The sequence below is a fragment of the Mizuhopecten yessoensis genome, unplaced genomic scaffold (genome assembly GCF_002113885.1).
Source record: "Mizuhopecten yessoensis strain PY_sf001 unplaced genomic scaffold, ASM211388v2 scaffold715787, whole genome shotgun sequence".
NCBI lineage: Eukaryota > Metazoa > Mollusca > Bivalvia > Pectinida > Pectinidae > Mizuhopecten > Mizuhopecten yessoensis.
Window position 1 is genome coordinate 1 of NW_018479791.1, and position 17,437 is coordinate 17,437.

Sequence of the window (17,437 nt, forward strand, 5' to 3'; positions counted from 1 at the left end):
GTTCCAACACGATGGAATTCCACACTGGATATGATTGAAAGACTGCCTTACATTGCAATTTTAATGTCAAAGTCAGCATGATTCTCTGGCAGGTATCGGTCAACTTCCTGTGCACCAACAATTTCATCTGAGAGTTTTGAAGTTTCTGGTCACAGTAAATTGTGTCATCTAACCAGTTGTCAGTGCCATTATTAGCAAGCTTTGCTTCTTTGCAAAGAGGTTCTGTGTCATTGGGTTCATCAGGGTTTACAACAATGTCAATTTTATTTCCAGATACATGTTCTCCCAGTGTGGGTAAGGGTGGTAATGGTTCCTGGACATTCCCAACCTCCTCATGACCATCATTCTTTTCAGTTTTTTATTTTCACAGTTTTAACCATATTATCCTGATCATACAGAAGCTGCTTCGCTCTATCTCACTCATCATTTGATAGAAACAGTAGATGTTTTGTTGAGGGACACAACAGAGATGCCAGCAAAGCCATATCTTGGTCAGCTGAGAATCTATTCTATAGTTATTTAGCCATCACCCTTTTTACAGCTTTGAGTCCGTCATCTTGGGTCGGATCCAAGGCCTGTTCTAGCTTTTTCATGATTGGAAGAACAAGATGATGTGTAGGTTCATTCTCTGCCGATAGTTTCTCTGAAACAACTTTAAAGGGCTGCAGCAACTTCATTTATCCGTTTGCAAACACAGTTTCATCTAAGCTGAGTACTTTGTGTCGCAAACCCTGAGCCTTCTTCGACAGGGATTCATCCAAAACAGTCGCATGGATAGCTAGTGTTTTCTCACAGTCTTTCAATCATATCCAGTGTGGAATTCCATCGTGTTGGAACGTCTTGGATTAACTTATGTTTCTGAGCTTTCTGATTCAACAACTGTCTTTGTTTTTCTATAAGAACATTAAAGGCCAGGGAACTCTGATTGAAAAATGAGACTACTGCAATGTATTTTCGCGTGTCAACAGAGTAGCAAAACGTTACCGTGTAGTGCCAGCATCAATTGTGCCCTCTGAAAGGGTCTTCAGTCTTGCAGGGAGTTTAATTAGTAAGAAAATATTTCAGCTAAAGCCTGAGAATGTTGACCAAAAAAAGAATTTGAAAAAATATTGAGTTTGGTAGTGCAATACTCCCTCTACAGGACTGAAAACTCTCTCTGATTATTTTGTCAGCTAATCTAGTCAAACAGTTAACTAACTAGCAAAGGCTGTTCCAATTGTTACTGTACACTACTCTTATTATTACAAACATTTTAAAATAGTAATTTTCTAGTCATTTACAATAAGCACGAGTTTTTGTTAAAGAGTATTACTAGTCAGATCGATGTTGACTTTTCGTTACTCTACATTTCCAATTTTTGTTTTGTAATCATACGAAAAGGCATTTACAATTTTGTTGTTAAATTTGATATTTTACAGCACACACAGTTGTTGTCAGCTTTGGCTCAAAAGTGATTTGTCTTACTCATAACTTGTTTTGTTTTGACTTCGTTCCACTAACCCTTTTCTTTTCTCTTACTTAATCGGAAGTAAAACACCAATCAACACTCATTACCACTAAGTACTAGTATGTGCGATACATTATGGGCATAGAAAAAAACAAGTATTAATCATTATTAAGGATTTATTTCAATTTGGCTTGGGCAAAATCTAATTTAAATTTGATTGATCATTAGTCGATCATCGGTCACTTGATTGGAAGTGATGATCGATTATGATTTTACAAGTGATTCCCTCCACCATAAAAAATACCCGTTTCATACTTAATTTACCATAGATTTTAATTTAATTTAATTTAAAACACAAACAAATTAAACCAAATGAAATCAAGAAGCATGGATTGTTTTACACTTTGACTTCCTCTGTCGAGAGGAGAGGGGCGGGCCGTACCCCAAGCCTATATGACTGTGCTACTAGGATTAACTCCAGGGTCAGCTCCCATCAGTTTGTGACCCGTCCCAGGAACTTATCTCTGAGCCATTATAAACAATTGCTAGGTATCATGTGATAAATATGCCCAGAATATCAGGTAGGTTCACGGGTCTGACACCACCCCAGGGTACTTAGGCTATTGGTTTAAAACAGAAAAGGGGTTTAAATCCCCTACCTAATAGCCATATATATAATTGCTGTTACTGGACTTGACCAAAAGGTTTATTCCGGTCATTTGGGGACTGTCTTTGAGTCAGAACATGGAAACGGTTAAGATCCCCAACCTATTACCATATACTGCTTGCTAATCATTGTCCAGGTTTAAGCATTTTATGAAACATTACAGAAAGCGGCGGAATCGTCTTTTTTAGTAGTACCCGGCGATGCACAGTGAGCGTATATATACTATTTTAAGATGCAGAGTCACCGAATACACTTACAATCGTGTTTTTTTTAGACCGTGACAAATATGTGCCCAGCCTATCTTACGCGTCATACCTTTTTGTTATGAAACATACTTAGTGTTTCGGAATTTGAATCATTTGTGGTATATGGAAAACTAATATCTCCCTAGGGAGCCGACGGGCGATGCCGTAAAAGGACCATTTATGTGTTTACGTCTTCAAAAAAAACTATTATAACCAAAGTTGTTATGAATCATCCTAGGGAACAGGGAATCACATTTTGCATACGTTAAGGGTGTCCCTCCCCTTGTGGTACCGAGACGCAGAGCCTAACACTTGAAAATTTTCTTTTATCTCTTCTTAATGAAAGAATTTAATCATGACTGCCTAACAATCGAGGTGAACAATGCAGGCCCTGATCAAGGCATATTGGAACTCAAGCAATAGAAAATTAAGATTTGATCTCAAATAATCAAATTGTAGTTAATATAATTCTGTCTTTTTTATCGCGAATGTGTGTGTATATTTAGATTAGTTATGAACTTGTTAAGTTGGATGTGAAGTCAAATTATAATTCATCAATCATAATTTACTGCCGTTGACAAATATGTTTAATTGAACCTTTTTAGATATCATAGCATTGTCATATAGATAGGGTTTTCGTCAGATAATCATATTTCAAACAGCTGTGTAACTTGTGATCACAAATCGCAATAGATGCTACGGCAGACGAAATATGTAAAAAATAAGAAAGAAAAAGTTATTCACCTATTTCACATCAACATGTAACCACATTTAGGCTTATTGATTCGTAGTAAAAATGTAAGACCTTTTGGAAAATCCAACACAATATTTAGGGAGATAGATGCAATGTTCTTCCATATTGGTTCATGACTATATGTAACTTATGGGGGATAAAAAGTATACTATATATGTCAATGTATACAGGTTATGTTGTATAAATGTACATAAATTTCTTTGAGTACAGTTTGTAAAGGTTTTCAACCAAAAGTTCCCCAACAACTCTGACAAAAGCTAAATATATATATGTTTTAAGGTAAAACAGACAACTTTACTCCTGGAAAATAGCGAAAGATTTAGTTTTGTTAACTTAGCAATAAAATGAATGACGGTAAAACCAATTATTTCTATTTTAAATGTAGTTCGGGTTGAGATACGTCTCAAGCGATATACTCGCACGAGTTATGGCCCTTGTTTCAATCATCAACTTGGAACAAGAAGTATTCAAAGAGTTATGTTTTTCTTAAAACCACACCTGAACATCGTGTGTTTTTATGTCAGCAAGTCAGCAGGTGTGACAGTATAACCTATGTTCGTCAATCTATTAGTCTTTTTTTGTTTTATTTGTATTTTCAAATCTATCTTTTATTCACTTAACATGTGTGTCAACGTAACCTTGTTACGTTCATTTAAGGTGTGTTAATTGATATAAATAACTGTTAGGGGTTGTAACGAGTAGATTTCACTACACAGAATCTGTACTAAAATGTCTATAACTTCCGAAATGTTTTCTGCTTTCTTACAGACGTGACAATGTTGAGTTATAATTTGTTTTGTTGCATCGTCACCAGTATGTACATGTATGTTAGGTGTGTAAAGGTTAGATTTTCACTACACAGATTCTGTAATAAAAAGAAATCTGTAACTTGTGAAATGTTGTCCTGTTAACAAGTTAAACATAGGATCGAATGTTGTCTAATGATCATTGAAATGAACAACGAAACACCAGACGTAACTGCCCTTCTTTATTTTACACTTTATAATGGTAATAAAACTTGATAACAATATATCAGCAAAAATACAATTTCTAAATCTACGGGTCCTGGTTTAGATATACACGTCTTCCCTGCACATTAGGATATATCATGACAAACATGGAGGCTTGCGATTAGCTTGTTTGATCGGTTTCAGGTATAAAATTAACAAATCATAAATCTAATACCAGTCCTTTGATATAGCCTTTCTATAATATTCAAAATCCGCAGGTTTTGATGTCTGGTGTAGTCTTTCTATAATACTCAAAATCCACAGGTTTTGAAGTAAGATGTAGCCTTTCCTTTATACACAAATTCCACAGGTTGTGAAGTAAGATGTAGCCTTAAATCCACAGGTTTTGAAGTTTGATGTAGTCTTTTTTATAATTTTCAAACCTCAAAACCTGTGGATTTTATTGTTTAGCTGTAACTATTCTACTTACTTCACCCTCGAGATATCGTATGAGTCTTTGATTTTGTCTTGACATATCCCCTGTTGGGGGCTTTGTGATACTAATGGTATCATCGTCATACAATTGTATGTCAATTATATATATATATGAAACCGTACTCGTTATATAAAATACCCAAAAGGGTCCTTATTATATATCATACTCAAAAGGGTGACTTCATGGATATTTAGCAATCCTAATATAACTATTGAAAATTAGCTAAATAGATAATGTATGTGCAGGGAATTCAAAGGATAGATAACACCGGTGGAGCTATTAAATCGTCAAATGAATAGAAAAAAGAACAGTAGGCCGAACTAGACGGGAAAGGTGTACGGTATGCCATACCCATCGTTCATAATAAACAAGTATGGCTAGCAACGTACACGTGGCGTGTTCATTCACATACGATCACAAAGAGTCCACCGATGAGAATTCTAAACTCCACATTTATGCTAAGTTAATAGCACGCTAGATAAATAGGGAATACCACATCATCCACGTACTCGTTAAAACTTCGATTGTCGTCAGATTATTCAGAATGCACAATCTTAGTCACATGATGCACCGAGCTTATTGATGAGGTGGTGTTGACCTAGTTGGCTGTCATCCAACAAAACATAACAAACATACAGACCGGGTAGTGTGTGAAGGCTTTTCTTGGAAAAGCACAGCGAAAGCAGTAGCTTAGTTTTGGTTTCGTTTTTGATCGACAGGAATAGTTTTAAAGAGTTTTATCCTTCGTAAAGATGTGAATTTTGACAGGTTTATAGTTTTCTCCGAACTAAAGGGGAAAGGTTGATGTTTAAATGTATTTTATGTTTGGAGGATGTTAAATGCATGTATCTGGCAAAGTACAAATTAATAAAAGGTTGATGTATAAATGTATGTTATGATTTGAGGATGTTAAATGCATGTATCTTGCGGAGTAAAAACTAATAAAAGGTTGATGTATAAATATATTAAATGTTTTGAGGATGTTAAAAGCACGTGTCTGGTACAGTAGAGTTTATTATATCTGTTATAGGAAGAATGCTGTTATAGTAGTAACGTCAAACATGTTATATAAACAGTGTTGACCTTAACTGATGCGTCCCAAATGGACAAAGTTGTCATATGGTACAGTAAATATTTTTGACTTTCTGCACCGAATCGCTAACTAATTGAGATAGCTGCTTGGCTACTTTGTATTTGACTAACTGCTTATAACGTCGCTATGTGTTTAACACTGTTGGTGGAATGTCATTCTCCGAGATTGGCCGTCACCTTGTAGCTTGGATTTATTCTGACACGGTATAAATGAAATACCACATAAAGAAATAATTACCTTATATGTAGCCAAAAGTTTATGTTAAAAGTTTTCATTTTTTTCAGTATTTTACATTTTTCAGAACTCTCCATGCATGGATATTCACCCATAAAGATACATTTGAACTCTTCCAATTTAAAAGTTTGACTAGCTCATTATGAAATATCATGTGTGAATGAGGTAATGGAGGTAATGGCCATATGATGGAGTAAAATGTTGACTTTATTTGGTTTTCTAAATCGACCCTTCACTACAGATGCCATCTTGATGAGTGTGGTTATGTGTTAGTAGCTACAGTGGATCCTTGATATCAAGAATTAATTCATGAATCCAACTCGGATACAACCAAGATGTACACCTTTATTATACCACTGACATACACCTGTATTTGTACATGATAACATTAGTACTAGCCATGTTTTATAAACTTACTGGCCTGTTAATTATAAAAAATACATAACATATATAAACCTATAGATTACCCAAAAGTACGCACCACTTACGTCGATCTTTCCACAATCTTCCCTCCCACGGAATACCCTCTGCACGTCTCACCACCTTCAAACTACCCACCTGACGTATATTCTCCCATTAACTACCTAATGTATGTCTGTACATTACCTAACTTATGGCTATCCTCTCACAAACAACCCAAATTACACCTAACCTTTCATAAACTACCTACATTATGTCTGCCCTCCCACGAACTACCAACCTGACGTATGTCCTCCCATACACCACAAAACTTATGTCTGTACTCCAACCACCCAACTGATGTCTGCACTCCCACAAACAACCCAACGTATGTCTATACTCCAATAAACTATTAAACTTTTGCATATTCTCCAACAAATCACCCAACGTATGTCTGCACTCTCACAAACCACCCAAATTATGTCTGTACTCAAACAAACTACCTAACTTATGTCTGTACTCCCACAAACTACCCAACTTATGTCTGTACTCCCACAAACCAACCAAATTATATCTGTACTCCCACAAACTACCCAAATTATGTCTGTACTCCCACAAACCAACCAAATTATGTCTGTACTCCCACAAACTACCCAACTTATGTCTGTACTCCCACAAACCACCCAAATTATGTCTGTACTCCCACAAACTACAAAACTTATGTGCTTACTCCCACAAACTACCCAACGTATGTCTGCACTCCCATAAACCACCCAAATTATGTCTGTACTCCAACAAACTACCCAACTGATGTCTGTACTCCCACAAACTCCATAACTTATGTATGTACTCCCACAAACTACCCAACTTATGTCTGTACTCCCACAAACTACAAAACTTATGTGCTTCCTCCCACAAACTACCAAACGTATGTCTGCACTCCCACAAACTACCAAACGTATGTCTGCACTCCCATAAACCACCCAAATTATGTCTGTACTCCCACAAACTACCCAAATTATGTCTGTACTCCTACAAACTACCCAACTTATGTCTGTACTCCCACAAACCACCCAATTTATGTCTGTACTCCCACAAACCACCCAAATAATGTCTGTACACCCACAAACTACCCAAATTATGTCTGTACTCCCACAAACCACCCAAATGTATGTCTGTACTCCTACAAACTACCCAAATTATGTCTGTACTCCCACAAACCAACCAAATTATGTCTGTACTCCCACAAACTACCCAACTTATGTCTGTACTCCCATAAACCAACCAAATTATATCTGTACTCCCACAAACTACCCAACTTATGTCTGTACTCCCATAAACCAACCAAATTATATCTGTACTCCCACAAACTACCCAACTTATGTCTGTACTCCCACAAACCAACCAAATTATGTCTGTACTCCCACAAACCACCCAAATTATGTCTGTACTCCCACAAACCACCCAAATTATGTCTGTACTCCCACAAACTACCCAACTTATGTCTGTACTCCCACAAACCAACCAAATTATGTCTGTACTCCCACAAACCACCCAAATTATGTCTGTACTCCCACAAACCACCCAAATTATGTCTGTACTCCCACAAACTACCCAACTTATGTCTGTACTCCCACAAACCAACCAAATTATGTCTGTACTCCCACAAACCACCCAAATTATGTCTGTACTCCCAAAAACCACCCAAATCATGTCTGTACTCCCACAAACTACCCAACTTATGTCTGTACTCCCACAAACCAACCAAATCATGTCTGTACTCCCACAAACCACCCAAATGTATGTCTTCCCACCCTTTATATACCCAACTTATGTTTGTACTCTCACAAACAACCCAAATTATACCTTACCTTTCACAAACTACCGAACTTATGTCTGCACTCCCACAAACTACAAAACTTATGTCTGCACTCCCACAAACTTCCAAATGTATGTCTACCCACCCACAATCTACCAAACTTATGTCTGCACCTACATTATGTCTATCCTCTCACAAACTACCAAATGTATGTTTACCAACCGATAAACTACCCAACTTAAGTCTCCTCTCCCAAAAAAATACTTGAATTATGTCTTTCCTCTCTGAAACTACCCAAACAATGTTATCCTCTCACAGACTAACCACGTTACGTCTACCTACGTATAAACCTCCCACATTATGTATGCAAACCCACAAACTATCCACCTTGGATTGTGACGTCATCGTACAGTATTGCTGCATAAATGAACTCACAATTAATTTTTCCCGATGCATTGCCAAAGATTTCACGATAGTACATAAGATATAATAGTTTTCTTTACAGCAATTTGGATATGCATAAAGGATTTATAAGGATTGACACTTGATATGGTATCATAGTGTGATGAATTGAACTAATGAAAGTTTTCTTAAGGCTTAATCATTATGATTGTCAACTTTAACCATCGCGAGATCCAATCTCAAAATGTCCTTTAATTCACAAAAAACAATTAGTTATCAATCATATCATATAAATAATCTCAATTAGGTAAAGACATACTTAATGATTTAAAATTGAAAACATATTTTTTGATATGTAATATATATTTTCATGCTTTCATTGTTGCATTACGGGTTTTTTGACAAAATTTTATATCGCTACTATAGAACTATATATTTTTTCAATAAAATAATTTGATTTGTAGCAAGTAAAATCCAATGTTAAATATTTTATCATATTTGATGCATTATTTGTGTCTGAAATGTTGATAGTTATTAAGAGACAAATCCAGTCAGTAAACAAAATTCACATTAATGTCAATTAAAGTTCAATTAAAAGACGACATTGAAACTAAAAAGTCATTTAAAAAACTGAAATCAGTGACACTTAAAGGTTAATCATCAAAACATTGGACATCACAAACACTTTGGTCAATGAGTAGAATAATGACATGTATAGGTCAATGGACAGAATATTGACATCATTGACACTTAATTGTCAATTAATAGAACATTGACATCATTGTCACTCATAGGTTAATACAATATAATTGACATCAGTGATACTTTACGGTCAATTGAACACAATACTAACATCATTGACACTTTAAGTCAAGAAGTAGAAAATTTAAAGGTCAATTAAGAAACATTGACATCAGTCACAATTCACGATTAATCAAAAAACATTGATATCAATGAAACTTTCAAGTCAAATAAAAGCATTGAATGATACTCAACGGTCAATTAACAGAACAAACATTGAAACCATGGACACGTAACAGTCAGTAAACTACATCGGGCTTGCGATATATTTAACATGGTGCGTTAACGCCCGATGTAGTTTACACGCCAATAAACGTCAAAAATATGACAACCGATCATTTATTGAATGGTTGTTTATGTACAATATTCTACATATATATGACTTTTTAGAGAAGAGGTTTCTTTTTATATATATTGTAGAAACTTTTCTTTAAATGAATTATTTTCATAAGCAAGGCAATTTATATACACTATATTTACAGACACGGTTCATTATATACAGTATTTTTTAGTTGATTGGCTTGGCATAGCAAAGTTAAATTATCGAAAATATTTTTCAGTAACCTCAAACAATTAGCTGGTGTAACGAGTGCCCGCGCGATACTGTACATTGATAAAATAATGACTGAACGCAAACCTGCCTAGTGATGTTTTGAACACTAAGACAGAAGTGTACACTGTTGTTATGACTGCTGATGTTAAACTGATCAGTTGTTTTCTCAGTTGTTGATTTAGTTGTTTGCTCGAGTAAATTTGTAACACTCATTGATCTCATTCACGGAATTAAAGCGTGTACACTTCTATGTAAAGGACACCTGTGTCAATGCACTCTCGGTTGTTCGTATGTACAGTGACCTCCCTTTAATTTCGCGTCGTATATAACAGTTGGATCAGAACACTTTCGTTGAGAAGGTAGCTGGGTTGGTTAGAGGGACAGTATCACAATCTGAAGTCTAGGATTCGAATACAATTTTAGCTCCTGCTGGCTGAATTTTCAAACTCGGAACACTGTTGTTGATTATGTTTTATTAATTACTCCTTAATATGATTTTGTAATAAAAGTTCCGCAATGTATGAAGGGCAAACCCTAACAGTGATACGGGGATACTCAAGCGAATATAGCGGCAGTTATAGCAATATGGGGACAAATAAGTTATTTTGGTTTCAGGAGAGTGATGAACTCTTTCACCCATTCTTGATGCTCCTCTGGTATCTGTTCGATTGGTTCCATAGCGCCCTCTAATGGAGGAGGCATCCGGATAAACGGCTTTGTTCTTGCAATATCTGGCATGTTGCACTCGTCGTCCGTCACGACCAACACTTGGGGGCCACTTTGTTCGGAACTCCTCTTGATAGCTTGCTCGACATATAATTGATCCACACTCGTGGAGTCCGCACACTCGTGGGTCATGATTATGATACATGGAATTTTCTGTATTATAGAAGCCGTTGATGTCAATAGTAATTCATTTGGCAGCACGTCGTCTGAGTTCATTGTGTATCGTAATCCTGTAACATCTTCTAGAATGGTTCCGAGATTTCTGGGAAGTTTGCATTCCTCGTCATGGGAACAAGAGTGTAATATCAGTGTGTCTTTTGTGTCGTCATCTTCGTCAACGTTGATCGCGTCTTCATTGATCTTGTCAAACATACTGTACACTTTGAAGGCGCGTCTAAAGTGTTGGTACGCAAGTTGTGCGGTATCCGTTGTGTAAGCGTGAAACGCGCAATCTATATACACATCAAAGATCAGAGACGGAGGAAGACCCAAAAATATAGTTGTACACTCCAAAGATTTTAAAACAACAACACATTTTTCAAACTGTCCATCTCTCTTATAGCATTCAAGCAAGTTAATAAAATCCTCTTGGTTCATTTGTCCTTTCTCCTTCAAAAGTAATTCCTCGTATATTGTGATTGAATCTTTATGATCTTCCATGCGCATGTGCAGAACTGCCAATTGTTTTGGCTTCTTGTCTCTTGCATCGCTGAAGAGTTCTTTGAGTGTTGGATAGGAGTTCCACGCCGCTTTGAACTGCAGATCGTTTGCTACTATTTCCGACTGGAGTTGGACAGCATGTAAGAGATGGACTTTACCATCTTTCTTGTATTTTTGCTGAATGTCTGGGGAGATTTCATTGCTTTTACTCAACTCAATGAGACAAAGTCCAAGCTGTTCATACACATTTGTCATCAGTGATTTGGTAGGAAGATATTTCCGTTTTGAGACTATTTGTTTGAAAACTTCCACAGCTTTTTCTATCTGGCCTAGCATTCTATATATGATTCCCTTGTCGTACTGTATTCCAAGACCATATTCAGTCAGTTCTTCTGTTTTCTCTAGTAACTTTACTGCTTCAACAAGTAGTTCGTTTCCATGGCAAACAGGAACGTGTAACGGTGAATTTATCTTTTGACGAAGTTTTATCTCTTCTGACTGGTTGTATATCCCTCCACGACTGTAGGAACGGACACCCTGTTGACTTCTTACCTGACCTCCCTGATAACTCCCTCGTGAACGATTCCCAGACTCCTTTTCTAAACGGCCCTTTTCAGTTCTGTTTACAGACTTTCCTCCATATGGCATATTTTCTACTCGCCTCTTTAATGTCAGAGCAAGATGGTGATACGCTTGACACGTTGGCTTGATTTGAATAGATTTCCGTAGGAGTTTTTCCGATGTATCTAGTTCCCCTCTGTAGCGTGCGAATCGGCCACACGTTTCTAACACCGATGGTTCTTCTGGACATAATTCAATTGCTTTTTCAAAACATTCTTTAGACTTTAAACGCTTAATTTTATCAGGCACGTTTGTATGGTTGTTTTTCCAAATTTGGAAGCTAGCTTTTCCTAATCTGGCAAATGCATTCGCACGTAAAACGGGATCATCTGATTCCGTAGCAACAGTTAGTAACAGCTCAGCAGCATGTATTGTTGTCTTCTCGTTTTGTTCCGTATTAAATCTGCCCTCTGCCTGTGAATTAAAAAAGTGAGTCTGTCAGAGTAAAGTCAGACCGAGTCCATATTGCCATGCATACTCTGTAGGATACGCCGCCACAACTGGGGTGAACAGATCTACCGCCTTTTGGAGATACCAAGGACCCGACCGCGAATACGCGTACGCAAGATCCGCTTCCGCATAGTATTTCCTCCTGTCGAAATCGTCTCTTCCTTTCAATTTCTGAAGTTTTGCTATTATATCATCTACATCAGAGATTTCCCCTTCTTCTAAAAGAATTCTGGCTTTATTTGTGTTAGCTATAATATTATCAGGATCTTTTTGGAGAGATTCCTGAATATATTCATGCGCATGTTGAAATTCTCCCAACAAGAAACACAGATACGACAGAAAGTTACTTATCTGTATATCTTCTGTTGCAAGCTTTCTTGTGTTTTCCCGGTCTTCTTCTAATTTTTTTATGATGCTTTTCCCTCGGTCCTTGGTCAGATTCGTCAAATCAAAATCAAAGGTTGATGGAAATTTCTCCAGTTTCTGTTTAAGCGTTTCTTCACTCAAGACAACATCCATATTCCCGTCATCGATTTTCTTGCAGTTTCTACAAAACAAATGCTTAATATCTTTAACGTATAGAATATACAACATACATCACATCAACCAAACCATGCACAGCAGAACGATACGTATACAACAACTAACCTCAATACAAAAGCTCAGTAAAAAATATGTTGGATATACTAGGATGGTCCACGCTAAAAAAAACACGGATTACAAACCAAACCTAGTTACTTCTTCATAATCCTCAAGCGTCGTGTAGCAATAGATCCCCAGACCATCCTCATACCCTCAGACCCAAGAACACGACATCTGCATCAAAGGATACATGTAAATACTCAATCTTCCCATATACACTATCACACTCATACCGGAAGCAGCAGGATATATCACTTCAATACCCGTATCCCTTTCACTACCATTGACATTTTCACATCCACATCTCATTAATACACCTTCAGTTTATTCTCTTAATTTAGCTTCTTAAATATCACTGTACATATCTATCTTGTCGTTCTATCTGGGTGGTCGGCCGGCGCAGTGGATAACGCATCCGCTTTTCACCAAGGCGGTCGGGGTTCGATTCCCCGATCGGACGTGAAAAGGTATGAGGTCACCTGTCCGACCACTTGGGTTTTCACCAGTTTACTACCACATTAAGACCTACTGCGCGCTAGCATCAAGGCCAACAAGAGTGATCAATATAAGTTATTGTTTCATAATTATTGTAAAATAAATAAATTATGGGCGAATTGGTCGAGTGGTTTATATCAGAGAGCAGGTGTTTTTCACCTGCCCACACAACTCTAACAACCCAGGTGGAGTATAAAATGGTCTTGGGTGGATGTTGCGGTATCTGTGATGTAGCATTCAAGTGAGGTGGCACTATAAAGGATGCCGTTGGAAGCACGGTCCCACTACAAACAGAACACAATACATCTCCAGCACACACGCAGGCATACACACATAGGGAGATATTAGTCAGGTGGCATAGGGCTAGTAGTTAGCGCCTGATATGGCAGCTCCTGCGAATTCCTCAAAAATTGTATATCCCAATTGTAATAATTGTATATATATGTACTGTAAAGCGCTTTAGAGTGTCTTATGTTAGCTAGATAGGGCGCTATATCAAATGTTGTATATTATTATTATTATTATGTATTGATCTATCTTTTTATGACAACCACCAAACAAGTTTGGTATATATGAGTAAAAATGACGGCACCAAAGAAATTATATGAAGGTGTATTCTAAAAGATGACGTTGATATTGACGTTATCATATATTTCAATGAAATTGATACCAGTATGTAACAGGCCAAGTAGCATGATTCTACTTCGCATGTGTTTGTTGAACCTAAAATAATACATTTTATAATTCGGAACCTCATTTTCATTTTGTTAACTCATTTAAGTCTGTTGTATGATTTTTTTCAAAGCAAAATATTAAACACGTTTTAAAGCTCACCATTTTACACACTGAAGGTGTTAAAATGTTAATTATGACATTGTGTTTCGTCAGCAGGTGAGATATTAACATTTCGACACTTCTAAATCCTTCGTCTTAGAAAGGCATTTCAAGATTAATATGAACAAATGTGGTAGCTATTTTCATCCATTGCATCATTAAAGTCGTTTAAAACTATTTATTTATTATCGCGGGATGATTTTTTCGATAATTCGTTTGAAAGATGCCCGCGAAAATTCGATCCTTATAATTAATATAATACGCATAAATATCTGCAATATAAGCTGTATTTCAGCCTCCTGTTATATATGTCTGTTATCTAAAACGACTCTGTCACGTGGCAAATGTGATTAATTAAAATAGAATGTATTATCCATGTACAAAACTACTGAGATCACTTTACGGGATTTGTACTAGAGATACATAGATGTTTTTATGTATAGATAAATACACGACAAATGATGTTCATTACCATGATTTGGTCCAAGTAAATCTTTAGTCCTTCTTACCGGAAGTAATGTGACACTTGAGAAGAAATCATCAAATTTATCGACATATTTGACCAGCAAAATAACATAAATGGACATAAAACACCATTATAAAACACAATCCCCCTATAATACACCTGAAAATACCATTATATTAGTCACCTAATCAAGTCGAACATTAGCTTTTCTGTCATGACTTGATTTGAGTAGTCAAACATTATAGGAAGACGATTGGATATATATTACTATAATATTATGGGTTGGGAATTTTAGCTGATTCCATAATTTGAGCCAGGGAGTTAGGGGCCGCGGGGGTCTAGTGCTTAATGTGTCTGACCATCTATTATCACTAGCCCTGCGTCAATGGGTCGCGGGGCTCAAGGCATACAATTGAACGTGGGGGAGTCGCCAGGTATTGTTCGCAGGTCGGCGTTTTTTTCCCGGTTTTCCTCCACCACCAAAACCTCGTTCGTCCTTAAATGACCATAGCTATTAATGGGGCATAAAGCACAAACAAACCTAACACAATTAAACCAAGAGCCAGGAAAGCTGTACACTCAAAGTTATTCTGTCGAATGTGAGGGGCGGGGCCTAACCCCAGGCCTCTATAAACATAATCATGCCACTTGGATTAACTCCAGTGTCAGGTCCACTCAATCTGTGCCCTTTCTCCGGAACTTACATTTAAGTCAATATAAACAATTGCTAGGTATCACGTGATAAATATAATCATACCACCAGGATTGGCTGAGGGGTCTGACCAAACCCCAGGATACTTAGACTGTTGTCTTAACATGAAAAATGATTAAGATTATACAATTGCTTTTACTGGACTTGACCAACAGGACCAACAGCAATACCGTAAAATGAGCATTTGTTTGCTTATTTCTTGAAAAAACACTATTCTTCCTGAATATTTGGTCTTACAATTCAACCAAATTTGCTATAGATCGTCCTAGGTATCGGGGTAGTATCACATCTTATATAAATGAAGGGTGCCCCTCCCCCTGTAGTACCGAGACGCAGGGCCTAAAATTGGAAAATATTTAGTAGTATCTTTTCTTAATGAAAAACCATGACTGCCTAAACATCGAGGTGAACAATACAGGCCCTGAGCAAGGCCTCTTGATCAATACAAGCTCTGAGCAAGGTCTCTTGATCAATACAGGCCCTGACCAAGGTCTCTTGATCAATACAAGCTCTGAGCAAGATCAATCAAGCATATCACGGAACAAAGGAGAGTAACAACTCACTTTGTTATGGTAAACTGAAGGAACAATGCGAGGAGGTCGTAAAGGATTTGACAGAATTTTCATTGATTGTGTGGTATACAATAAACAGTAATGGCTAGCATATACTAGGTGTGTCCACTTACAGAGGCCTACGAATGTGTTACAGTATAACTATTTTTGGAATTCAACGAACAAAATGCTACCCCATTTTACCGAAAGTTGATGTAAACAATTAAAATTTATTATATAACTTGGAACACATCAGTTAAGGTCCAAATATTGCCATACTGTAACAAATTATCAGGTCCCCGCAAGTCCTCTCACAACCGGGACGTATCACCCAAACAAACGGTTGTTAAGGGAGGCGCCACAAGCAATATTGGCGACGTACTCATTTTAAACTAAAACAAAGCTAATTCGAAATAGAACAAATAATAATGTATGATATTAGTCATATGCAGCAACACCTACCGTCATAGCCAAGGGGCCGGGTGTCTGTGAAGTCANATAAAGATGTGGTTTTCGTCAGATAATCATATCTCAAACAGCATGTGTAATTTAATTGTGTTCACAAATCGCAATAGACGATACGGAAAGACCGAAATATGTAAAAAAAACAAAAAAAAAACCCCATAGTTATTCAACTTTTTTACATCACATTTAGGCTTATTGATTCGTATTAAAAATGTAAGACCTTTTGGAAAATCCAAAAGAATGTTTAAGGGAGATAGATGTAATGTTCTTACATTTTGATTCATGACTATATATAAATTGTGTAGGAATAAAAATATACTATAGATGTAGATTGTTAGGTGTAGTCTTTCTTTAATATACAAAATCCGCAGGTTTTGAAGTTAGGTGTAGTCTTTCTTTAATATACAAAATCCACGGGGTTTGAAGTTTGGTGTAGTGGTCAAAATCCATAGATTTTACTGTGAAGCTGTAGCGCGATTTCCTTGTTATACATCAAAGATATGAGACAATCCTTCTTACATCATCATCCAAATATACTATAGATGTACATTGTTATACAGTTTATGTGGTATTTGTGACGGTCTTGGTCCGGAATTTATAGTCCGGATTATAAGTCCAGAATTTATAGTCTGGAAATTAGTATCCGCCTCTATTCCGCATATTAGTTTTGTTTACCAAAGTTCATATGTCTACCATGTGGAAGCGGCGCAGTCACGCTGCTATTGTGTTGGCTAAATGAGGGCCTCCCTAAGGAGTAAGTGTTTATTATAACTGTATGATTTATTGCATAATGTATAGTTGATGCTAGTTTATGTTATATGCATATGTTCATTCTGTACGTTTGGTAAATCCGATGGTTTCGTTGGGCTTGGGTGAGTCCCGCCAGATTTCAATCGGTGTCGTCTGCTTTTTTGCCCGACACAATAACCTAGTCAAATAGTATATTTTATTATTT

General features: G+C 36.8%; 1 protein-coding gene across 1 annotated transcript; it reads right to left on the reverse strand.

Moving 5' to 3' along the window:
- Positions 1-9,769: 9,769 nt before the first annotated feature.
- On the reverse strand, positions 9,770-16,520 carry LOC110441252. The gene is made up of 2 exons (XM_021484361.1): positions 16,480-16,520; positions 9,770-12,864 (listed from the first exon to the last, which is right to left on the reverse strand). Exon 2 carries the CDS (start codon positions 11,892-11,894, stop codon positions 10,461-10,463), a length of 1,434 nt encoding a protein of 477 aa, XP_021340036.1. The 5' UTR covers positions 11,895-12,864; positions 16,480-16,520; the 3' UTR covers positions 9,770-10,460.
- Positions 16,521-17,437: the final 917 nt, after the last annotated feature.